This window comes from Cricetulus griseus, chromosome 5, assembly GCF_003668045.3.
Source record: "Cricetulus griseus strain 17A/GY chromosome 5, alternate assembly CriGri-PICRH-1.0, whole genome shotgun sequence".
NCBI classification, from domain to species: domain Eukaryota; kingdom Metazoa; phylum Chordata; class Mammalia; order Rodentia; family Cricetidae; genus Cricetulus; species Cricetulus griseus.
Window position 1 is genome coordinate 10,591,702 of NC_048598.1, and position 26,781 is coordinate 10,618,482.

The 26,781-nt window shown below is 45.3% G+C and overlaps 1 protein-coding gene across 1 annotated transcript; it reads left to right on the plus strand.

Moving 5' to 3' along the window:
- Positions 1-75: 75 nt before the first annotated feature.
- Positions 76-4,445, plus strand: LOC100773462. The gene has a single exon (XM_035445145.1). It carries the CDS (start codon positions 446-448, stop codon positions 1,151-1,153), a length of 708 nt encoding a protein of 235 aa, XP_035301036.1. The 5' UTR covers positions 76-445; the 3' UTR covers positions 1,154-4,445.
- Positions 4,446-26,781: the final 22,336 nt, after the last annotated feature.

Genomic DNA, 26,781 nt, shown 5'->3' on the forward strand with positions numbered 1-26,781 from the left:
AGAGAGGCGTGGCCTCGCCGCGGGAAGGAGGCCCGCTCAGACGCGAAGCTGGGTTTGGTGTGTTAGAACGCGGGCGGTGATGTCATTGGCAACCAATCAAAAACTTAAAAGAGCCAGCCCGGGCCCGCGCGGAGCAGCAGCTCTCTATTTACATGTAAACCTAGGCGGCCGCCAGACGCGGTTAACCCTTCCCGGGGCTGAAGTGTCAATGGCTCGCACTGGCCGCTCTGGCTGAAACTGGTTCTCCCGGCGTGGCGGACCCCGGCCTCGCGGGGTCTCCATTCCACTTCGTGACTCGGGGTGGAGGCTCAGGAGTGTCCGGCCAACTTTCCCGAGGCCGGAGGCGACCCGAAGCCGGGTCTCTCCATGGCCGTGACAGCGCAGCGCGGGACGTGAGCGCGCACAGGGCCGGCCTCCCCGCAGCCCGGCTCTGTCCGGCCCGCAGATGTCGCTGCCTCTCCGGCTGCCCTACTGCTCTCCCGCGCGGCGGCTGCGCGCCGTGCTCCTGTTCCCTTACTTCCGTGCCCCGGTCACTCCCCCGCCGTCCCCGGTGTGTTCACAGGAGCCCGACTCGGAACTCGAAGGTGGCAGCCCGGAGAGCTGCGCGGAGGAGGAGGTTTGGCTCTACTCCAGCGGCCACTGGGGGCGCGTGCTGAGCGGCGGCGTGGGCGCCATCCCGCAAGGCTGGGCGTGGCCGGGCTCGCCCAGCGGCCCACCAGCGCCACAGCCCCGGCACCGGCCCTCAACCCAGCCCACCCCGGTCCTGGCCCCTTCCGCTGCCACCTCCCCGATCGCCGTGTCTTGGCACTCGCAGTCCATCCGCCCCGCGGTGCTGGGCCGTCGGCCCTCCGTGGCGCAGAGCCCTCGGAGAGCCAAGGAGCGCCAGCCTGGAACTGCAAGCGCGGGCGGGAAGGAGCCCGAGTTTAGGGTGGTGAACATCCACAATGAGCGGCGCTGGAGGAGCTTGGAGGAGCCGAATCCAGCTTTCTCGGTTCCCCGAACTTTGGCCATCAGAGGGGTCGCTAGTCGCAGCCTGTGTCCGGGGAAGAGAAGTGGGAAGCTGAACAAGCCTGCCAGCGCCTCGCCAGAAAAATATCAGGGAAGCTGCAGAACAGTAACCCTGGAATTCAAAGGAGTGGAAAAGCCTAGATGAACTATGACGACGATGCATCAAAGAATCCTAAAGCAATAGAGCTTTTTATACCTCCCTACCCCCTCCTAGCTCAGAGAGGAAGACCAAATGTCAAGTAATTGAAGTGGAATAAAAACATTATCTGCTCTGTGCAAAGTCCAGCTGTCACTGCTAATGGGAAGTGTTTGAAGGCGTGCTTTAGACCCCAGACGCTCTTTCGCCATTGACGTGTCGATCTAGAATCCGAAGGTATCCAGCCATCACCTTCGGTGGTCCTCTGTCAACTGACAGTGATCTCCTTTGAGTTCTTGCATGCAGGTGCACACTGGTGTTGCAAAAAGATTGTGTGGCCCTTTTCTACCCAAATACACAACCCCCGCCCCCCCCAACACACACACATCCCTGAATGTCAGTGCATGAGTGTCCAGGACACAGCATTTGGTCCTTAGATCTTTGAGAACCACCTAGCCAGTTAGGCTGCCAGAAAAGAAGATCCCATCAAATGTTTCAGGCTTGTAGATGAAATGTCACAGACCGTCGATGAGCACAGTCACTGGAGGTGACTGGAGGTGGCCGGAGGAGTCCCCACAATTCATGGTTTGAGTTCTAGGTATTGAGTCTCATTTTTGTCCTGCAAGATTCCCTGTGTTTATCTGTGTATCTATAAAACGTGACCACCACCACTCCCCACCCCCCACCCCCACCCCTCCACCCCCGCCCAGGAAAACAAAACTGAAAAGGTAGTTGGGAGAGTGAAAGGCATTGCTTTAGAAGGGAGGCACCTCTGCCTAGAGGTACTTACAACCTGTAAATTGTGATTCACAAAGCCCCGAGGTGGGTAATGTGAGAGAGAAACGTAATTCATTTAATGAGATGATTATTTTATTATGGTTTCAAACTAGTAAGTTATTGCAAACCTGTTAAGTAAAAATCTAAGTCATCCAGGCTGGGGGAACTGACAAAACTAACTCATCATCAATCAAACCTGAAGCATGGAATAATTACCAGATTACAAACAAATGCAAAGACATGGAGACTTTTTAAATTAGGCATTACAGTTTGCATAGCTTATGCTCAAGGAAGAAGTCAGACTTCAGAGAGAGCTTTGCACTCTCTATTTTATGATGCTTTTGTACCTCCTCGATTTCGAAGAAAGAAAGAAAGAAAGAAAGAAAGAAAGAAAGAAAGAAAGAAAGAAGAAAGAAAGAAAGAAAAAAGAAAGGAAGTTTTCTGAAATTTGGCCTTTAAGTTTAAATTTGTGGACTCCGTCAGCCAAAGGCATGAACACAACCTGTTTCAAATACACAGCAAAGCCTGACCTAAGTCCCAGAGAAAGCGCAAAGCATCTTCATCGCCCCGGGGATTTGTAATATGCTTGTGTTGGTTTGTAGCTTTGTTCCTACAAACTCTCAGGAACAAGGTTTTTTGTTTGTTTGTTTTTGAGACTTGTGCAGTGTGTTAGAGCTGAAGGATGCAGCTAACCATGGCCAAGATTGGAGACTGAAAACGGATACTTTAGGGGGACATGTTCTAAAGCTTAATCCAGGTGTCTGATGGCAGATGGTGAGGTCTTCAAATTCATTCTGAAGGAAAAGCTAGATGGAGGGGGGGCTCTTACCGGAAATGTGGCAATATTAAGTCCCAAGATAAAGACAATATTCAATCAGCAAGAAGCAGGGAAAGTGCCGAGGAATAATAGGAGGAGGAGGTAGGAAGCAAAGTCCTGCTAGCCAGCCTGGGGCGAGGCCAGGAGGAGCCCTTGGAGGAAGTGGCCTGGAAGGTCTATTCACTTGTTGAGCTTCAGTCCTTGATGTGATTGTGTCATAGACCACCTTGCTGGGGTGATGATGCAATGAGGGTGCAGCTTTGTGGATGACTGGGAAGGGAATTCTTCCTTCTGTCCTTTCTGCCACAGGCATCCATGGTGCCTCTTTCCTCCCAAGTACATAGTAGTAACTGGTGCCGTCTTGGAAGCTGGGGGGCCAGACCCTCACCAGAGGCTCTCTTAGTCTTGTTTTCTCGGACTGAAGAACTGTGCAAGTTGTTTTTAACTGCAGAGACAGGATTAGTCTCGCCCCTGTGCTTAGTCACTAGGAGCAAGTTCTGGCCCTGGAGGGCCGTGAGTAGCACATGTCTGGAACTCAGGAAAGGACTCTGTTTCATTTTGGCGGCCACTTACATGTGGATTTTGCATGCATGAAGTGTGGTTGCTGCAACTGAGACACACCTTGGGTTTTGAAAACTTGTGGAACATATAAAGGATGTTATATGTGAATTGTGTTATGTGTGGATTGCTTGCCTCTTAGATATGCTGGGTTGTGTGTCATTAAAATGAATGTCACCCATCTTTTAGTTCAAATGTGACTAGTAGATCACTTCAAATAACATGTTCACTCTACCTGTTTCTGCTGGATGACACCATTCTAGAACCTTCCGGGACTGCTTCAATCTAAGCCATGTGGATGCCAAGATCACTCCACCAGGACTTCAGGGCCTCTCCAGGCCCTAAGCGTATCTAGAAGACATGGGACACTGTGAGTGGGAGTGGAGACCTGCTGTGGATCTCTGTGGCCACACCTCTAGTCTCTGCTTTCAAGACAGATCCTGATAGCTCTGTATTGTTTTTGAATTTTTGAAAACAGTTTCCCTGTAAGGCATTTAGAGGCCCAGAGACTAGAGATGACATAGCCAAAACCATGTTTGATATTGGGACATGGCCCAAACATCTTTTCAAAACTCAAACCTGGCCTCCACTGGCCACACAAAGGTGAATAGCTGGATAGGGAAGTCATAGGTCCCCTGTCTTCACTTAAGCAGCAAGACCCCTTCTCTGAAGCTGCCTTTGCTTCTGCTCCACGGACTGCCCCTGCCTTGTGATGTCACAAATATCTGCTCTTCATCAGGAGAGTATTCTGACTAGGCCCAAGGGTCATGATTATATACCCAATGTACTAGCCATAGTTCGCTAGCAACATTTAACTGATGGCTTCTAATTATTATTGGGTATTGTCACACCAAAGACTGTTCACATTTCCCCTGTCATCAAGCTGAGCAATCAGGGTTCACCCTTAGAAATCCCTGCCAGGACTAGTCTCAGAACTGAGTGTGATCTTACTGAGGAGGTAGGATACTGAAAAGGAAATGTATGGTGAGCATTGCTAACCACCCTGGGACTTGCTTCATGTCTGACACAGGTTGAGCATTCTTAATCCTGAAAATCCAAAATGCTCCCACATTAAACACGTTTTGATCATAAATATGATGTCACAGTAGAAATTTCAAACTGCGGTATATTAAAATGTTTATAATATCACCTCCGGGTATGTGTATAAGGTTTATATAAAGCAAATGAGGGAACTGGAGTGTTGACTCCATAGTTAAAGAATGCTTGCTGCTTCCACAGAGGACCTGAGCTCAGCCCCCAGCACCTATGTCTGGCAGCTCATGACAAATTGAGTTATAACTCCAGTTCTGAGGACACCTTCACTCATGTGCACATGCTCCACAAACACAGCACACACACACACACACACACACACACACACACACACACACACACACACACAATCTTTAGGAACCATAAACAATGGCTGGGGAAATGGTCCAGTTCATGAGTGCAAGTAGGAGGACAGAATTTAGATGGCCAGCACCCATTCGGGATACCTAAGCCTGCTCTGTTTGCTCATTTAATCTTAGCAACTCTTTCTTGCCTGCAGATGTAGCATTTTCTTTAGCTGTCCCAGTGTGCCCTGATGTACTTTGTTGTCTTTACAAGCAAGTATCAACTGACCTGATTGTGAAGAGCTAGGTTTAGGAGAAGAGCTGTGAAGGAACCACATCTATGGAGTTGCTCTGTGCTGAGCAGCGCTGGGATTATTTACAAACATGGACGCATTTAAACCTCAGCATTAGCATCGGTGCTAAAGTAGCTTTCGTTTGAAGATGAGGATGTAAGAACAGCAAAGGTTAGGTGACTTATCCTAACTCATCCAGCTAGAAAACAGCAGAATCAGTCTTTGAGATGGAAATACAGAGCAGCTGTTTGCAAGCACCCTGGGCTATTTAGCCCATCCTCTTCTCGATCTTGTGGATACTTATCCCTCCTGGGTACCTTGAATAGACTCTATAAAATTTGTCTATTTTTCTTTCGTTTTCTACTGATATTCTGGGAGTCCCAAGAGCTTTGGCTGGGTGATTGGATCATGAGAGTTCTGGCCTTTTATTCTCATTAACTCTCTTATTGCTTTGTAGTTCAATGGGTAACTAGAAGGTAGTAGAAAGTTTAGGGGGTGGAGCCTAGTTGTAGTGTATAGGTTATTAGGAATGGGCCATTTACGGGCATATTTGGTGCCTATTCCTTTTGTCTTCTTTTCTCTGCTTCCTAGTCACGGGAGGTGAGCAGTGTCACTCCCCACTGTGAAGTAATTTACCACCTGTGTAGTCAACTCAATTGACCATGCACTGAACCCTCTGTAACCACGCCCCCCCCAACAAACCTTTGTCCTTCAAGCTTATTCTCTCGGGTATTTTGTCATAGCAATGGAATGCTGACTAGCAGGACTTTTATTTGAGGTTTTAATTTTTTTTAACATTGGTGTTAGAAAGGGTAACCCTGAGAATAGAGAAGGCAAGGAGTATGCAAGTAGAAGAAAGTGTCAAATCCAGAACTGTTTGGTTTCCTAAGCCAACCTGACTCGACTGGGGGCTGGTGACAGGCCTGTTGAGTCCTTGTCAGTTAAGCTCAGTGTGAGGGTTCTCAGCAGACAGTGGGTTGCTGCTTTGGGGGAGGAAGGCTGGTTTTGAGGGAGATGTCCCTTTACAGATGTCAGTCCCCACTTTATTCCCAGAACTGAGGACTTCTTAGATGAAAGAGGCCAGAAATGGGCCTCCAGGAAAGTTGAAGGAGTTAATGCTGAGAGGACATGTTCAGAGTCACTAGAAGTCCAAAGATGAAGCTCTGTGCCAAATGGCTGTAAGGATGCAGACCTCTTCCCTTCAGGAGTTCAAGCCAGTGCTTCCCCTGGATCGGCGTTTCTCAGCCTGTGAGTCACAACTGCTTTGGATCAATTTGTCACAGTGAAGATACACCCTGCATATCAGATATTTGCATTACCGCTCATAACAGTAGCAAAATTGCAGTTCTGGGGCAGCAATGAAAATAATGTTATCGTGGTGGTCATCACAAGAGGAAGTGTGCTGAAGGGTTGCAGCACTGGGGAGGAGGAGAACCTCGGTGTTTAAGCTTCTGAGTTAACCTGACAGGCCTGCAGAGCACAGATTTGAGAGCAGATGTGACTCAGCTTGCTTCTGTGAGGATGTTTGGGGATGAGATTAACATTTGAATTGATGGACTCTGAGTAAGGAGATCACTCTCCGGAATGTGGGTGGGCTTTGTCCAATGAGCCCAATGTCTGTCTGAATCAAAACACTGGTCTCCCTCAACAAGGAGGAGTTCTGCCAGAAGGCATTTGAGTTCAACCCCAACACTGACTTCCCCAGGCCTCTAGCCTGTCGCCTAACTGCCCTACCCCACAGATTGCTTTGAGTTTCACCATCTTTCATATGGCAAAAGCCTATCCATGGAATTTTTTCTCTCTCTCTCTGAGAGGACAGGAGAGAATTCTATCATCTATCTACCTATATGTCTGTCCACTATCTATCTATCTATCTATCTATCTATCTATCTATCTAAAAACATACCTAACAGAGTTCATTAACCATGTTTAACTTCCAGGAGTTCACAAGTACCCTGAAAGGATGATGAAGATACATGTACCAAATTTAGGACTGATACAGAAGACAAACACTTCTCTCTACCATTTATTAGAGGAAAGTAGAAAATCCAGGAAAGCTTTCTGACTGTGGTATTCTGAGGCAATGTGAAGAGCAGACAGATAAGTACAGATGGATTTTACAGCCTCTGGTTTGCGCCCATTCTGCCTAAGGGAAGGAGGATAGAAATATTTTCCTTTCCCCAAGTGCATATCTAGTCTTTACCTAAGCATTCTGGATTTTGAACCTGTCAAGAGTTCCCACGGTTAAGTACAGATTGCTTTCCCAATTTTATAGCATGCATTAAAGAAAGCCACTTTAAGTCCCAGTATTATTGTTGACATCTTACTGCTGCTAGTTCTCATTACCTCTGCTTCCTCGAGTTAATTGGCATGCTGTGGAGTCTTTGTAAAATCCCAGCATACAGGCCCACACACTGGATTACTCTGGCGGAGACCAGGGTTCACAAAAGCAAACAGCAAAGCAGAACTCCTTCTATTTTCAAAGCCTCTTGATGTCCCTGTTTTCTCCAGCTCTCTCTTGGGGATGTGCAGTGTGGCTGGCTATGAATATGGTATTTGTCTGCATCCTCCCTGGGTTCTGCTACACTGGAAGCTACTGGGCCTGTGTCTCTCTAACTCTAAAGAACCAAGGTGACTGAAGGAGGGACCCTCTACAGGTCAAGAGTGACATCAGAGAGTCTACATTTTCCATCCAGTATTATCTTGGTTTAAAAACATTTTTCTAGTGCTGGGAATCAAACATAGGGCTTTGTACATGGTATACAATCACCTCACCCCTGAGATACTTCCCAGACCCCCTGATGGTGACCTGGTTCACATACTATATGGGTTTTATCTAAATCTGCACTGTTGAACAGGAAAGCAGTAGCCAGTTTAAGTGGTTAAACTATAATTAGTCTTAATTAGGAACTAATAAACTACAGAATATGTCTGCTAGGTGGCTCAATAAAAAGCCCCCTCCATCATATTTATTTTCTTAATTATATACTGCCCCACTCTACAAAGTGTTGGCAGTAGCTGGTTGGGATACTGTCTAGTTGACTCCTGATACAGTTCATATCTCTTGATGGCTTTCCCATGCCTGTTCTTAGCATGTACAAAGCATGCAGTAAAGGTTTCTTTGATAAGACTAAAATTACTCACCGAAGAACACACCTTTAATAACAGTTCTAGAAAAGATCACAGTGGTCATGCCTTCCAGGCACTTGTAGAAGGCGAAGACCTTAGGAAGAAATGTATGGAGACTTGGAAGAAGACCTTAGAGAAGATGGGAAGAGGATTCAGTCAGTGAAGTGTTTGTCATGCAAGCATGAGGACCTGGGTTCAAATCCCCAGAACCAGAGTAGCCTGAGAGTGAACTCCATCCAGGTTCACTGAGGGACCCTCCCCACCACACACACACACACACACACACACACACACACACACACACACACACACACACACAGGAAGAGGGAGGCACTGATATGCTTAGTTAAGGGTTTCTAAGAAGCATAGGTGCAAGGGGAGGGAATCTCCAAGGAACAGCTGTAGAGTGTCAGGGAAGTGAGGACATGGAGAGCAACAAGTACTCTTCAAAAAACTCTAGTGACACAGAGAAGATCACTAAAGAGCTCCACAATGGCGGAGGAGTCCCTGAATTTGTTCTGTCTTCTTTCAGAATGCAGGAATTGAGCACACTGAAGGATGGGATGAGGAGTGTGCTGATGGAGAAGGCATGGAATAGAAGTGAGGAGGAGGCAGTTCTTGGCATCAACTACATGGAAGCAAGAGAGTTGGCCTCTGACAGCAGCAGACATGCATGCGACACACCTATAAACATGCAGGCATTCATTTGTTCACATATGATGAAAATAAATCAATTGTTTTTAAAAATAGAACAATTATAACCCTAACATCAGCACAGTGATTTGAAAGAAGCAGGCACCCATAACATGTTTGTTGGATGAATAAATAATGTCAAGACAGAAAGGGTCAGTCCAATGACCTTGTGTTGACCAGGGCTGATAAAAGCAGTGCCAGTAAAATACTGCTTGACTATAGTCAAGTGGTCTTGCATCTTAAGGTTGTGCTGTGTGTATAGATGGAGGAATGCTCTAGTAAAAAGCTGGGGGACTGTGCAGACTGGGAGACAGGCAAGCCGTTATTGAAATGAACTCAACCATTCTTTAACCCAGTCCTGTATGTTCTCCTCGAGCACATTAAAAACAATGGTGCTGCCTTAGTTAGGGTTTCTACTGCTAGGAAGTGACACCATGACCATGGAAAGTCTTACAAAGGAAAACACTTAAATGGGGCGTATTGCTTACAATTCAGAGGTTTAGTCCATTATTGTCATGGTGGGAAGTAAGGCAGCGTGCAGGCAGACATGATGCTGGAGCTGAGAGTCCTTACATCTTGATTCAAAGGCAACAGGAAGTGAACTGAGACACTGGGCATGGCTGGAGCATATGAGACCTCAAATCCTGCCTCCACAGTAACATACTTCCTCCAACAAGACCACACCTACTCCAACAAGGCCACACCTCCTAATAGTGCCACTCCCTTTTCTTTCAAACCACCACAGGTGGTTTCTTTCAAAACATCTTTCAAAATAAGAGTCCTACCCACCATCTCTGCACTATGTCAGCTATTCTTTGTAAAGTTTCCTTGGTTTCTCTCTGTTTCAACTTCACTTTTGCCTTCCTCATGGGGCCCCTGCCAAAACCCTGCCATTTTCACTTCTGCCCTCGATTTAGCCCTGATCTATTTACCATCTCTTTGTCGTCTGAGTTCACCTAAGATACAATTTGCAGAGTCTTCCCTCCACAGATGAGAAGATGGACCCACCTGCTACTCCACTAGCTGTAGGGCAGAGAGAGGGGAGCAGGTGGAGAAAGTGGCACAGCCTTTTGGAGCCAAAAAATAGATTATGGCTGGAAACTCCCATCTTGATTTGGCCCAGGGGCCACAGGTATATTTGGCTGGCCCCTGATTGACATAATTATTATTGCCAGAAATTAATTTTAGAAAGAACTTGAAAGGAGGACATGGGTGATTAAAGTTCTAATAATAACATTTTGAGAAAGTCTGGGTTAATGAATCTGCAACTCAGGTAAAAGAAAAGAGGCTGCGAGTGTTCGGGGACTAGCACCTGGAACTGAGCTTGGAAAAATAAAAGATATTTGGCTGGGAAGTCAAGTAGGGCATGGCTAGAATTGCCTCTGAAAATGTTTATGAAGCAAAGCTTCACAATGCAGATTGTGTGTGTGTGTGTATGTGTGTGTGTGTGTGTGTGTGTGTGTGTGTGTGTGTGTGTGTGTGTGTGCAACCAGAGAAAGAACTCAAGCCTCAGTCCTTGCCTTCCATCTTGACACAGTGTCTCTTTGTTGTTTGTCACTGAGAAGCACATGCCAGGCTAACTAGCCTGGCAACTGCCAGGGATTATTCTGCCTCTACCTTCCATTTCTTTATGGGAGAGTTCGGGTTATAGAATCCCAACCTAATGTGAGTTCTTAGGATTCAAACTCAGGCCCTCACATATGTGCTTTTCCCAGTTAGTTATCTCCCCGGTTCACTGAACAGTGCTGTACATTCACTCTGAGTATCTGAACATGACAGACAGTCCACTAGTCCCTTCGGAAGGGTGCTGTGGGCCTGAACCGAGCAGCTGGGAGCATTTGGCTCCTCATATCATTCACTTTGATTGGGTCAAGGTGCAGTCTGATTGGTGGATGCCTTGACAGTTGTTAAACAGGAGTTCTTGATTTCTAAGCCCTGGTTTTCATATCTGAAAACTCCATGAAGCTCCTTGTACAGAACTACCACTGCAATAAGAAAGTTCCAAAAGCTTCACCCTGAGAAATGAACACCCCCAAAGCTTAGGTAATATACATCCATGTCATGGAGGTGTCTTCCAGCCTTATTCTCAGGAGCGATGTGTCAGATTACACAGGGGGGAAAAAAAGGCATGGGCAATGAGAAAGCAAGTCACAGAGGGATGAGCACACTGGTGAGCAAGCAAACGACAAATGGAAGCATCCGTCTCTCTGGGGTCACCTCTGCATTTCCAAAGAAGACACAGTAAGTCTGTGTGGTTCAACACAGAGGAATGGGAAGAGATGTTGACTCCAGTGAAAAACAGGCTAGAATCAGAAAGCACTGACATTTGCAGATATAAACTTGAGTTTTCGGAAAACCACATCATGAAGAGCACTATGATTTCAAGAGGCCTTTCGTGCATGTGGCACCCCGTGCAAAACATGCCGGGAGAGGCCACCACATCACTACATCACAGGAACTGGACAGATGAGCTCTTAAGTGAATGACCAAAGATTCCAAGTACCTGGGCTCCACAGAGAGACAGGCACCTGGATGATGTAATGGCTTTGCCTCTTTATGTGGCATACACTGAGCCACCTTCCAATCTCTATTCTAACCTCTCCAAATAATGTCTTCGTGGGACCAACAGAATGACTGTCTCAAGAGGAAGAGAGCTTGGACGTTGCCTACTGAAGCCTGCTTTTTCCAAGGAAGGTGAAGGAAACATAAGGAAGTGAGACCCTTTGCTCAAGAGGAAAACAGAGGCTGGTTACACATCAGTACCAGAGATGGCCATTTCTGGCTATTTTGTGTGATTTCTGTGTTGGAAATAAACTTGCTATCAGAATGCCCGTGGAAGCAGTCACCCCACTATTGTATTGTAGTGTCAGTCACAGAATGAGGGCACTTTGCTAGCACTGCTCACCCGAACATCCAACTCTCTACGAGACACTTTTGATTCCTGAGAGATCCCAGGCTGCATGAGTTCGAGAATCCCAGGCCTGTATTTGAAAGGACTCTGGAGCAAATACTTCATACTGTGAGGCAAAGAGGCATATTCCAGTTTGGCTTCCTGAGTAATTCTTAAGGAAACTCTATGCTTACCCTCACAGTGGCACCATCTGGCTTGTTTTGCTTGCTCAGTGATGCTCTTTGCAGATTAAACTTCCACAAGGGCAGAGCAAGGTTATTTGTCCATTGTGTTCAACCCTGAATGCCTGATACAACACTTACAAAAGAGTCTAGAACCAAGAGGGTATACAATAAGTATTTGATGATTACAAAAATTGATTTTTGCCAGGCATAATGGTCAATGCCTTTACTCCTAGCATTCAGGAAGCAGAGGCAGGCAGATCTCTGTGACTTTGAGACCAGCCTGATCCACATGGCAAGTTCCAAGCTAGCCAGGGCGACATAGTGAAACCCTGGGTCAAAAACCTTTTTCCAGCTGTTGTTTTAGGAAGGGAATTCCTGGCCCTGCCTCCTCTCTGCCGGTGTCCAACTACGGATGTTTCTGTTACCTGTGGCTGTTCTCTCATGGAGCATAGCTACATAGCCGCAAAATATCCCTTCTTGACTTGACTGGCAAAGGCAGCCACTGCCACCTGAGGCAGCTGGGGTTTGCCCATCTCCTTCTGGTGAACTCAAAGCACCCAACCCACAATGGGGGAAGTTTCTTCCTACAGCAACTCTGTGTGTTTTATGTACCACATAAGAACAGTTGGTCTCCAAAGCTACATAGAGAAACCTTGTCAAAAAAAAAAAAAAAAAAAAAAAAAAAAAAGACATTTGGTCAATGATGGTCCCAAAGATTTACATTCGTTATTTTTCTCGTGGCTATGACAAAATACCTGACAAAAGCAACTTAGTGAAAGAAGGCATTGTCTTGTATAGTTTGAGGGTACAGTGCGTCATGGTGGGGAGGTCATCACATTAAGTCTGCAGGCAAGAGGCAGAGAGAGAGGATGCTGGTGCTGGCTCACTGTCCTTTTTGTTCACCCAGGACTCCAGAAAATGATAAGATGCTGCTCACATTTAAGGAGGGGTAAAATAGTCTGGAAACTTCCTCACAGACATGCCCAGAGGTTTGTCCCCAAGGTGACCTTAGACCCTGTCAAGTTGACATTGTTAACAATCGTGACTATATCACCTAATGTCCTAAGTACCGTAACATAAGTCCATGCCTTGATGTTCACATGACGACAAAATGGCCTAACAAGGCGCATGTCTCTGAACCTGTCCCCACAACTAAGCCTCTGAGAACTGTAGTCATCTCCCCTCCTGACTGTTAAAAGCCAACAGCAAAAAATAAACTAATGATTCAACTGGGGGCATTGGTGCACACCTTTAATCCTAGTACTCACAAGGCAGAGGCAGGCATATCTCTGTGAGTTCAAGGCCTGCCTGGTCTACAGAGTGAGTTCCAGGACAGCCGGAGTTATGTAGTGGGACTCCATCTTGAAAAACAAATAAACAAATAACAACAACAAATATAAATGAAAGACAAATTACTATCATAACTTCATTTAAAATCTAGACATTTATTTGTCCACTCTGTGGCTGCTGCCTCAGTGATGCCCGGGAGCCCCTGACCTGCTTAACAAGTTTTGGTCACTCTTTTGTACTCTAAGATGGTTCAGATCTCATGAGGATCCCATGGAGCAGAACAGCAAGCAGAGTAGGCTCTTGCCCACTCCAACTCAGCTCCTTGATCATTGGCCGCTGGCTCTGTCCTGACATCACAGTGTAATGCCATCCTGATTGCGCAAGGGGAGCAATGGCATGCTTATATCCCTTCCCCAGGCTTCTGCGCTGTTCACAGTGTGGAGCTGGGGCTCACTGCCACCCTTTTGTCCTCTGATTTCTTACAATTGCCCATCAGCTTTGGCCCCCTACCTCTGAGTGACTAGTGCTCTGGGAACAAAGAATAGCAACCGTAATAAGAACCCACAATTTCCTGTCATCGTTAGTGGCCAGGCATGGTGCTAAACACGTTATTTGAATGACCTCACTCGGTTTTCATTAAAATCATGTACAGTATTGTAGAATTGTGAGTTGACAAGCCAGAGACAGCAGCACACACTTGTGCCTCAGCACCTGGGAGACTGAGGAAGAGGGATCATTCGAGCTCCAGACCAGGCTGAGCTATAGAGTGAGACCCTGTCTCAGACAAGACAAAAAAAAAAAAAAAAAAAAAAAAGCAAATAAGAATAAGAAAGTATTGCATGTGGATTAAATCCAGGGCAGGGGCTTCAGGGCTGGGAGTGGGGAGATGCTACAAGAGATCAAGTAATTGACCCGAGGACACAGAGCCCAGCTCTTGATCTTCTTGCTTCCTTTCTTATTTCTTTGCAATCCAAAATTGCACCCAATCTTTAAAAAGAGTAATTGGTTACTCCCTGGCTTAAGGTTCATGACTGCTGTTCCTCTGCTACCACACAGTCTTTACTAGGAGCCCCATAGGGTCAGCCTCCTGTCCTCATGCCTAGTCACCTCTTCAGGTCTTTTTCCCTCCCTCACTAAGTTTCAACACACATGCTTCTGGAGGAAAACTGACCTCTTTCTGGCACTACCTCATTTGAGCTGCCTTGTGCCCTCAGAGAACGGAGCTCTGCTAGCTCACTGCCCAGCTGGCTCCCTTTCCCCCTTCAACTCTGAGCCTTAATGCCACCTTCCTAAACATCTTTTTAAGTAGGGGACTTCTCATATTTATTTTATTTGTTTCATAACAAACAAACATTTTGAAACCACTTGTTTGTAGAAAATCTGCATTTTTCTCTACCTGTTGGAAAAGATAGCATGTGTCTCCGGTTCTCATTTAACATCTGTTTTCGCATAAAATGAACAGTTTCTGAATGAACCAAGGTAGAATCTGACTGATTCATGGACAGATGCCCACAAAGCCAATGAATTAAACTTTGGCTTCAGTATTTGCAAGAGTCCTAGCAATGTGTCCACATTGTCACGGAGTTTCAAAAAAAAAAAAAAAAATCCCCAAATGTGAGATATTTAAACTATGGTTAGAACTAGTGAGATATTTGATGTGGTTCTTATAGATAGGTTGAGAGCAGACGGGTTCAAGAGCACTGCCCCTCTCTGTTGTGTGGACTCTCTTGCAGTTGTGACACAAAGGTATGAGGCCACAGCATCAGAGATGTATGGACTCTGGAAAAGGGACAATGTTTGAAATATGTGGCACCAGAGTCTATGGTTTCACATTCTCTGGATCCTACAGTTCATTTACAAAATCTCAGCAGAATTTGCCCAACTTTGATAACAGTCTTTAAAAAAGTATTTGGCTTTGTTAAATGAGGAAAAATATGAAAGACACTTCTTTCAATTGTCATTTATTTAAAAAATTTATAATTGTATAATTCATGGTATTATAACTATGCAATAAGGTTTAATATATGCACATTAGAAACCAAAGTATTTAGAAAGTCGAGAGAAGTTGGATGGACTGTGAGATGTGACGAGACAATCTGACTGTATGAGAAAGGTGTGAAATGGGGCTGGAGAGATAGGTAAGAAGTTAAGAGCACTTGTTTCTTTTATAGAGGACCCGGATTCAGTTCCCAACACCCACATGATGGCTCACAACCTGCTATAACTCCAGTTCCAGTAGATCCAATGCCCTCTTCTGGCCCCCAACAGCATCAAGTAGGAAAGTGGTACAGACACTCATGCAGGCAAGACACACGCACGCACGCACGCACATGCGTGAGCATAGACACACAAGTTAAAAACTCACAAAAACCAAAAAGGAGATGTGTGAGAGGAGCTCATTGAGAAGAATGGGACTGGGGTGTGATGGCATCTCTTTAAAGCCAGCAGTGGATCTCAGTGAGTCTGAAGCTTGATCTTCATAGAGAGTTCCCAGCCAGCCAGGAATACAGAGTGACACCTTGTCTCAGATAGGAAGAGAGTAAAAAGCTGGAGAGGGGGGGAGCTAGCTCAACTAACGATAGGCATAAGAGGAAATTGAATCTCTATGACTCAAGGTAAAAGACGACTTGGAAGTTCACACCTTGGCTGCCTCTAGAGCACTAGGCTCCCGTAGGTTTCTTCGGTCCCTGAGGTCACCACTACAGAGGGCTTGGCCACACTGTACATCTTATCTATACCTTCTCCAAGCCCCAAGATAAAGTGGGACAATAGAACCAGTGTCCTAAAACCTTAAATCCCATCTAGACTCAAAGATTCCTCTAAAGGAAGGGACCCATGCCCTGTAAAGTCTACAGATGTACGATTTCCCTTTTACTGAGTGGCCTTAACCACTGAGCCATCTCTCCAGTCCCCTATTTCCTCTCCTAGTTCTCACCTCACCTGTGGCATTTACACTTAGATTGCTCCATCTTGACTATCTTCTCTTACTCCCTTTGTTGCTAATTATCACTTTCTGTCCCTGTTACTTTATTTTATAAAGATTAATTCTGGATGCAATGAAGAATTTAATATTCTCCATCATTTTCTATGGTGTATTAAATATAGTTCTCAGCTCTGTTTGCGAAGGCAGGTATTTATTTTACCTTCACTGTGGAAAGATGTTTCTCCTTGGCCTATGGAGAGGTGGTTAGCTGACTCTATCCTGTTACAACTTGGAAGGCATTGTTCTAATCTTCTAAAATAAGTCATCAGAATTTCTTACCATTCTCCTAGTATATAGTATCCTTTTAACTGATAGATTTATTTTTAGAAGACTTTTAGGATGATAGAACATACAGGAGCAAAGAAGAGTCTTAGGGGATTGTCAAAGCCCATGGCAAGAAGGAGGACAGCCCTTGCAACCATACAGTTGGAACTCCATGCTATTCTGAACTCCCCATGGACATATGGCCCTGTCTGTCCTTTCTCACAGGACAGACATGTGTGGCCCTATTCATCCTCTTCCACAGATACACATGGCTCTACCCCTTTCCCATGAGTGTTTGACTCAACATACCAATGGCATGAATGGCTTGACACAGTGACCTGTTTTAGCAGAGAGAAGAGCTGGGTTCTCCCAGAGCAGAAAACATGAGATGGCTGTCTGAGCTTCATTTCTGTTATTGTGAGAAATATCCTGACCAAAAGTAACTTTGTGGAGGGAAGGTTTTATCTTACCCTTCAGGTTATAGTCCGTTATTGAGCAAGTCAGGACAGGAACTCAAGCATGAACCTGGAGAGCCATTTCTGCTTTGCTGTTCTGTACAGCATCACCTCTGAGCCAGGGACTTCCTGTTAAAGAAGAAAGCAGAAATCACAGAGAAACACTACTTGCTGGCTCACACAGGCTCATACTCAGCTAGTTTCCTTATACGCTCCAGGATTACCTGCCCAGGGAATGGTGTTATCCACAGTGGGCTGGTCCCTCCTACACCAATTAACAATCAAGACAATCCCCCATAGATAAGTCCACAGGCCAGTCTGATCCAGGCAGTTCTCATCCTTAGTTGAGGATCTCCTGCCAGGAGACTCTAGGCTGTAACAAGTTAACAGTCAAAGCCGACCAGGATGATGACAGAGACCTCCTAAAGCTTCTTCATGGCCATTTCTTCCTTGCTTGATCTCCTTTATTGCAGGGAACTGATGTTCAGTGTAGAATCGTGACCCAGTAAATAAGTGCAAGTCACTTTGCAAATATCAAACACCACAGAAGTAATTTTTAATATCCCATCAGCCCCAGTGGTGGATTTATAGCCTATATCCATTAAATGAGCCTTGGAAATAATCTACCTAGTACTTATGTATGCATGCATATTGTATAAGGCTACACTTGTCTCACCTTCTGGAAGGAAAAAATATTTATGTAGCAGGCTTAGGATGGAATTAATTCTGTTCTTTTTTCAGCCCATTCATAGATATGATCACTAACTGGCCTTTATCAGTGAAGGTTCTGCTGCCTCAGATGTTATTTTATCAATAACATTTTAATATTTTTCCTACCAAGGCCCCATTTGCCTTATTGTTTAGATGTGGAGCAAGAGGGGTCAGGGAGCAGGTAGCTGATTGATTTGAAAAGCTGGGCCTGAGTAGTTGCTGGGAAGGATGGGAAGTCAGGCCCAGGGTTCAGATTTCTCTGGTGAGAAGGGATGGGGTTAGCTAATCCAGTTCATTTAGCCCCCTGTTTCAATTCATTCAGTTCAATTCAATTGCCAGAGAGAGGGACATAAGGGCTGAGATTCAAACACTCAGAGAGGAAAATGAACCCCAAACTTCAGACTTCCTATCCATAGATAGGGCACTCTGATGGGGTTGAATGTGCAGTGTAGCTCACCCACAGGCTGCTGTTTGAACACTTGGTTCCCCTCTGATGGTGCCCTTTGGGAAGACTGAGGAACACTTAGGAGGTGGGGCCTTATGGAGGAGGAGGGTCACTAGGGACCAGGGCCTTGCAGTTTAATGGCTCTAAATCACTTCCTGTATGCTCTCTGCTTCCTGGCTGCTGATCCAATGTGGCAAGCTGGCCTCCAGCTTCCCTGCCATGATGGACTCCTGGGATGGTAAACTCAAATAATTCCTTACTCTCTTAAACTGGTTTGCATTAGGGTTTTGGTGACAGCAACAAGAAAGGTAACTGATAAAGAGCAGAGCTATAAACCCTGATTGTATGGGTAGGAATTTCTAACTGTGTTTAGTGGCTTTATTCTGGAACCAAAGACAGAGTCCTAAAGAATCCAGAAGACTTAGACATGCACTTCCTCTTGGTCACCATCAGGAGGCATTGTCTTTAGGGGGCGCCGGACATTCCACTAAGGTGTGGTGCAGGCCTCTGAGACAGCATTAAGGCAGTGACCAGGTTGGTGATGGGCAAGGTTTGCTGCTACCAGTCCAGGCCTGCAGTGTTCAGAACGACAGCAGCACCTTCTCCTTATGTCTGGGGCCTGCCCAGCAGTTCATGGAGTCCTTCTCTGTATTTTCTAATCATCTCATCTCATTGATGGAGTTACCATAGTCATTTGTGTTATGGGTAAAGAAAACATGACCCAGAAGCCATTGATGGAGTTACAGTAATCATTTGTGTTATGGGTAAAGAAAACATGACCCAGAAGGTCTTGAAATCAGTGAGCACCGCATATCTAGACCAAGGGAAGAAGAGGAATTTGAACCCCGGTGTTTTGTACAGCTTAGTGCTTTCCTGGGATTCAGAGCTCAGTCACCTTCTCACCAAAGTGTTACCACCTAACAGCAGTGGACTGAAGTACAATGAAAGGTGCTTTGGAAGCTGCTGCATGGGTTTACTGTTATCTCTACCATGCTCCTTGTGTTCCTTCAACAAGTCGGTACAAATAGCTTTTTCTTGTGTTTAGAACCGTGTCCAGGAGGTTTGCAGTTCATCAGCAAAATCTATGGAGAGGGGTTTGGGGAGATGTCTCAGAGGCCAAAGAGTTTGTTGAACAAGCACTAGAAACTGAGTTTGGTCTCCAGCATCCCTGTAAAAGCTATGCATCTCTAACTCTAGTGACGGGGAGGTAGAGACAGGCGATCCCTGGGACTTGCTGGCTAGTAGTGTAGCCAGCTCATGGGCACAAGATTTAGTGGAAAACCATGTCTTAAAAAAAAAAAACAATTAAGAAAGATGTTTGACATTGACCTCTGGCCTCTAGACTGGTACACACATCTGCACATGTAACCCACACACATACACAAGTATGCATACATACAAGCATGCACATACACACCAGCACAGAGAAGACAGAATTTAGGCCTATCCAATAGAGCCTCCCCAGAGTCTCTAATTGCCTTGTTTATCTTTCCCTTTTATTTCTTGATTTTCTCACAGGGACATGGTTTGGGGGCTTCAGTCATTTTGAGGTCTCTTTCTGAGGTATAGGCACAGCACCTAGCACGCTGCAGACATTCTCCACAAGCTAATTAGAAAACAAACAAACCCAAAAACCAACCCCCCCTCAAAACAAAAACAAAGCAAAAAACAAAACAACAACAACAACAAAAACCCCCAAACCAAAAAGAGTCCTGCATACTGCTTTGCCACAGCTCATTGATAAAGACACAGTCTGTTGGCTTTTTCTGTCCTTCTGAAGAGGCAGAGCTTCTAAAATGTTGCCACGTGTCTCGAAACAACAAGGCATATAAAGCTCGGGACAGAAATGAATCTCTTCCTTTTGAACACACAGCCATGACCAAGGAAGCATAAATTCAGCTATACTCAGGGTTTCCCCTGTGGTGCTGAGGCAAATGGCTGGCTCAGTGAAAGAGAAGATACCAAGCTCTTAGGTGCTTTCCACACAAGGTATTGGACATCAAAACACTTCACCAAGTTGGGCAGCAACACTAGTTAAAAATCTTCTACCACTAGCATCTACAATTGAAGGTGACCTGCATGCCTTTCAGAGCTCTAACTGGGGCACCTGGCTAAGGTCATATGGCCTGTGTGACTCAGGAACTAGAGCTGGAAAGGACTTCGGATAACAGACTGAGGATCCCATTGATCCTCCATCTTGCATGTGTACCCCCTGGGTAAGTGAGGTGCAGAAGCTAAGCCACTTGAGGGTCTAGTTGCGTGAGTAGCCCAAGTTGGGTCTCAGTCCTGTCCATTACCTGCTTCAACATCACAGCCTGGTATTGAGCCATCCATGGCCTTTTTGCCTCAATGTGCCTGTCCCAGCTCCCTGTGGAGAAACAATGAAATGGAGCTGTGTGATGTCACCTGGCCACTGCCCAGCGGCAGACTGCCCTGTCTACAACAGTTGCACAGTTTCAGAGTGCTGCCCCTAGGGATAGGAGGAGGAGCAGGGGACAAAGGTGAGCAAGACAGAGGCATCCACAGTGAGTAGTGTCAACACAAGCTCCACCATCAGCTGCCAAAATGGAGAAAATCAACACATTAATCACCCCCACAGCCATCTGGCGAAAGGACTTCAGAAATGCCGTGTCATCATCAAGTCCCTGACCAGCCATCTCACAGATTCACTGGAAAATGTCAACCTGAAAGGCATGCTCCATTCAAAGCCAAAGCATTGCAGAGAAGTGGATTTCATACTAAGATATTCTCTCTTCCAGGCTCCTTCTTTCCCTGTTCCCAAAACATTTGCTTGAGTTGGCTGTACAACTAAGTAGTAGCTAAGCGAGAGCAATTGGTTGCAGTGACCATCCCCGGGAAAGAGGCAGAAACAGTAGAGACCACAGTCAGGGCTCACCTGCCCCTCTCTCTTCTTCCACTTAGCCCGCTGTGTCTCTTGTGAGTTTAAAAAAGAAACCCCAGCTGTCAAGTACGCCCGGGGAACCTCAAAGACTGTCTGTGAAGCCCAATTCCTCCAACTTTTACATCTCTCCATGCACATAGGGTAGGAAATGTTGAGAGTAAACACCAAGCATGCTTGTAATGGCCCACATCCTGCTTCTCCATAGTGGGGTTTCTTCATTTTCTGCAGATATGGACAGTCTAAAGTGTTTTGAATTAATAAGCAATGAAGAAAGGAACGAATGACCAAACCTGGGGTGAAAAATAGATTCATAATAGATAATTCCTAGGTCTTTCTAAGTTCTACCTGGCTTTGTTGGTGGCATGGTCCCTGGATGGATCAGAGCCACCATCTGAGTCCACCAAGCTGATTCTGCAAAGGGCTAGTCTAAAGGCAGCAGCAGACCAAAGGCTGGATCTGGGGAGTTAGTTTTCCTGGATATCTGTAGGAGCTGGGACAAACCGAGAAAAAGGAAACCACTTTAAATACCTTAAGCAGAGGCAACATCATTAAAAAATAATTGGCCACCCAGGTTTTTTGAAGAATAAAAGAAAAAGGAATATTCTGAAAGAAAAAACAGTTTTAACATGAAAACTCAGAATTCCCTGGGAATTCATAGTCAGGAGGCCACAGACTTGACTTTCCCTCAGATGTAGGGTAACCTAAGTCAACAGAAACCTCCTTGTTGATGGGACAGGGTTATGTTTATCTCCATCATAGTGGCTTCTTCTACCAGACAGGAACTTGGATTCGATACAGAGCCACAATGTCCTATCAAGTCCCCATGTCTGCTAGCAGGCAGTAATGGATACTGGACAGCTTGGAGACACAGATCACTCAAATCAACCCTCTTGTAGGCTCTGCCAACACTTGATCGTGGCAAAAGGGCTTAGCTTGAAAACTGAATCCAAACCCTACAGTTGGCAACCTACAAGCCAAATCATTAAGCAGAAATGAGTGGAGCTGTTTGGATTAAATTGGCCAGAAAAAGTGGAAGCCAAACGCTCATTTGTAAGGGAGCTTTGGCAATCCATGAGTTTAGCATTCAGAAGTTCAGAATGCCTAATCCTATTCACAGTATTAGCTTGAAATTTCCCAGTTCAGCTAGGTTGGCTGGCCACCCACGGAGCCCCAGGGATTTTCCTGTCTTCACCTTCCTGGGGCATATAAGTGCATATCACCACACTCAACATATTTTTAAAACATGTGTTCTGGACATGAAACTCAGGCTCTCATGCTCACAATGTAATCACTTTACAGACAGAGCCATCGATCCAGCCCTCATCACCATTATCATCACCATCCTCCTCCTCCTCCTCCTCCTCATCATCTCTCTCTCGATAATTTCCATTCATCCTCCATGCTCTTGCCCAGAATATTGCTTGAGATGCAAGCTTGCCTCAGAGAAAACTCTTGAGAAGATGAGCGCCTGGACAGAGCCATCTGTCTCTCCTTTCACCTTCACTTCCACTAGGTAACTTTTCTTGAGCCAGAGTAAGCCTGTGGCAATACCCATGAAGCTCAAGGGAAAAACATTTAAAGGCAAACACACCTTTGTATATCACGGAGTAGAGGATATGGATATGACAGAAAGAAAACATATTTACAGTCATGAGCGTACACAATTCCAGAAGCCAAGCTATGACTCAAGAAATTCATTAATGCTGCCCCCACCTCCATGAACCTCTGATCGTCCATCAACCAACACAACTTAGCAGAAGTCACCAAATTTATCTTAAAAGCTCTATGAAATAGGCCAAATAGCACTTGGTCATGTGTCCCAAGGGTTTTTTTTTAATTAATAAATTATTTTTATGTGTATGAGTGTTTTGCCTGAATGTATGCCTGTGCACTGTATGCAAGCCTGGTACCTGAGAAGACCAAAAGAGGGAACTGGATCTCCAGGTACTGGAGGTGCAGATGGTGGTGAACTACTACACAGGTGCAGGGAATCAAACCCGGGTCCTCTGCAAGAGCCCGGTCCGTCCCAGATTAACAGATGGATTCTCTCTCTTCCCAGTGTCTCTTCAATAACCAGGGTCCACTTTTTGCGCTGTAGTACAAAGGACAGCAGAATGGAGTCTTAATTTCTGAATATTTAGCTATGTGTCTGACTTCATGAGCCAGCTGATTGTTAGCTATTGATTTACAGAAGGAATGGACGCTGTGCTGACATTGGAACATATGCTTTTACTCCGATTGTCACTTTCCAATTTTCAATGCTCTGGGAACAGAATCTGAGCTGGTAAGGGAACAGCATGTGTGGCAGTTTTAATGAGAACAGCTCTCAAGGATCATACGGTTGGATGCTTGGTCCCCAGTTGCTGGAACTGTTTAAGAAGGACGCTGGGTGAGAGGGAGTGGGTCTTGCAGGTTTCGAAGACTCTTAGGATTCCCAGTGTTCTCATAACCTCCTGCTTACACAATTGAGAGTGAGCTCTCTGCCGCTCCTGTTGCCGTGCCTTTGCTCTGACGTCACCGACTCTACCCCTTGTAATTGTGAGCCCACCCAACTGCTTTCTGTTGGAAGTCTCTTGTTGTTTGTCACAGCAACAGAAAAGTAACTAAGGCAGCATGCTTAAACACTCTTCATCTCCTAAAGTTAGTTATTTTAGTTTTTGAAATTATAATTATATCACCTTTCCTTTCCCTTTCCTCTTTCCAGACCATCCCCAGATACCTTGTGTTGCTCTCTTTCTATACATATAACACCCAATACAGAACTGCAGCCTGCTCAGTCAGTTTCATGTTGCCTGTATATATGTTTTTAGAACTGATGGTTTGGTATTGACTACCAACTGGTGTGCTGTATGGAAGACTCTCCCACTCGCACCAATCCTTAGTTGACTATAGTTCTTTGTAAGGCTGAGGGCTCTTGGGCTGTCCACTTTACTATGTCTTTTATTGTCTTCATTCAGTTCTCGGTTGGGCAGTCATGTTGGTGACACTTTCTGGGTGTAGCTTCTGACATTCCTAGGAGGCACAATCTCATAGCCAACTCTCTGGTCATCTGGCTCTTGCCATCTTTGCCCAATCTTCCTCAATGACCCCTGAGACTTCAGTGTAGAAGGTGTTTTGTAGCTGTATCTGTTGGGACTGGGTTCCATAACCCTACATTTTGATTGTTGTGGTTTTTTTGTAGTGCCCCCTTACCTCCCCCATGCCATCAGGTCTAGAAAGTAAGTCACCATTCACTTTAGATGCAAGGTGCATAGGCCCCTGAGCTGGATGGCCCTGAACCAAACGCCTCATCCCTGACGACAGCTTTCATAGTACCAGGAGGTGCCGTGCCAGCCTCCAAAGGAGGAAAGCAACCACAGTCCTGCAGAGTGATGATGGATATGAAACACAGCAACAAGCAGCATTGGGTGATAACCCTAAGATAACCCATGCACTGGCGGTAACCAACAGCTCTCTGATCGGCATCCAGACCCATCAATAAGAAGGAGGAAGTCATGCCTGGTACTGGAAACCTGGCCAACCGCCCATGCTGGTAAAGTTATGGATCTTAGAGGAGAACCCACAACCACCATTTTATTAACCCAACATAATTCCTAACTACTTTCTAAGTATTTGGCCTTATTCCCAAGGATAAGTATAGTCCTAAGACCTTATAAACGTCTCCTTACAATACCATTAACTTTTACTCTACTCAGAGTGCAAGAAATACTTAAGAGCACCCTTAGCATGTCTACAAGAGTCAAACTCAGTTGGGGGTTAGAATTCACTTGCTCCAAATACCTGGGGCATGTTTGAGGAATGCTGTCAAATAGCAATATGATATTGAGTATCACTCCCCGTGCTCCTTTCTCTGTTGTCAGGACAAAGCTTTGGGATGTAATCCTATTGAATTACCCTAAATAACAGGGAGCTGACTTCTCAATCTGTAAGACAATAGAAATAAGTCAATGTGATGACTCAGTGGTAAATGTACTGGGTGTGCAAGCCTGATGGCCCAAGTTTCATTCTTGGAGCCTACAATGAAGGAGAGAAATTAGTTCTCTTCTGACCTTTGTGTATGCATGTGACCCTGTACACACACACACACACACACACACACACACACACACACAGCTCATTTGAAGATACTCATAGGCCAGGACTCTCAAATAGGAGGTACATTGTATGTCTAACCTCTGAAGTCTTTATTATAGATTTTTCAAGGTTGGAGATGTGGGTAGATGCGAACCATTTCTGCACTAGTCTCTGGCTTGGTCAGGAATCCAAGACAGTAGAGCAGGGAGCAGACTCTAAAAGTGTGCATTGCATCTCCTCTTTGGCCATGATGTCCTCTCTATTTCTGCTCCCTTTGAGTCTGGGCTGACCTTTCAACTTTCTTGATGAACAAAATGTGATAAAAGTTAAAATTTAGATTTTTTTGGGGGGGGAATCTGTTCTTCCTGTTCTTGGAAACTTCATCTAGCTGGGTATGGTGGTGCATGCCTTTAATCTCATCACTCAGGAGGCAGATGCAAGGGTCCTCTGTAAATTCAAGGCCAGTAGCCCTGTCTACAAATTAGGTTTCAGGACAGCCAGGAAACACAAAGAGACCCACCCATCTTCCAAATAAAAGGAAAAGAAAGAAACTTACTCTAGACAACTGGAAGAAGAGAGGTCATCTGAGGAGGACTTGAAGTTATCTCAGTTAGTGGCTAGAATCACTGACTCCATTGTTCCCTTGGCATATCCCTGTCACTGTGACAATAAAAATATCTTCAAGATACTCCAGGCTCATTTCATATTTCCTCAGTGTTAGCATCAGTTTTATCCAAGAAGTTCTTGTTCTATTTATTGGCTTTTCTGTGTTTGCTTGTTCTTATTGAGTTACACACTAAAGGCAATGCCTCACATTTTCAAGGCACACATTCTACCATTGAGCTATATCCCTAGCCCCCCTCCCCTGTGATTTTTATGTTTTGAAATATGACATGATAGTGCTGTGTTACCAAAGCTGGCTTTTCGTTCACTTTGTAGTCTGGGCTGGCCTTGAATTAATTATAATTATAATATAATATATAATTAATTATAAAGACATATATGTATAGTATATATGCACATACAAAATCTCAGCTGAAAAAAACGGAGAATTATGGGTGTGTATACTAACCTGTATGTATATGTTTTAACATGTAAATATAAATATATATGCCTAATATAAGTATAATATTTCTCTTTTATTCTGGCCATCCGTTTCCATTTAAGCTAAAGGTAACTCATACTGATGTCTACAAGTATAATCCATTATCCCATGGACCATTCTCTTCTTTTTCCTTGCTTATCCATAACCTTATCTGAAGTGCAGAACCTGGCTTCTTCTATTTACTCAAATATGCTGTACCATTATATATAGATGATGGTTTCAGAATGGTTAACCCTTACTCTTGTGGAATGGAACACAACTTGACCAACGGGGGTGCAGTGCTGACAGACAAACTCGGACACAGTACATACAGACCAGGGAGGATGCCGGGATGCTGGGATGCCAAGATGCCTTTTGTATGCTGGGCAAATGCTCTGTCACTGAGCTAACCTTTTGGCCCTGTGGTTCTCTTCTCACCATGTGGAGTTTTGGCAGCAAGCACCTTTGTCTGCTGAACCATCCATCTTACTGGCTCACTGCTAGGCAAGTGTGTGTGTGTGTGGAGAGAGAGAGAGAGAGAGAGAGAGAGAGAGAGAGAGAGAGAGAGAGAGAGACTTCATTTCTCAAAGTGCACTCCTTAGGACACCAATCCTGTAAGTGTTCTGTCTTCAGGCAGGCCTGTGGTCAGGCGGGTTTGATACAACAGCATCCCTACAAGCCATGCCTTAGCAGTATTCAGAGCTATGCCATATTCCAGCACACCAGAGTCTCTGAGCTGGTTTAGAACAA

Excerpts from the sequence above, each read along its gene's own strand:
- LOC100773462 (XM_035445145.1), top strand. The coding sequence starts at position 446 with ATGTCGCTGCCTCTCCGGCTGCCCTACTGCTCTCCCGCGCGGCGGCTG.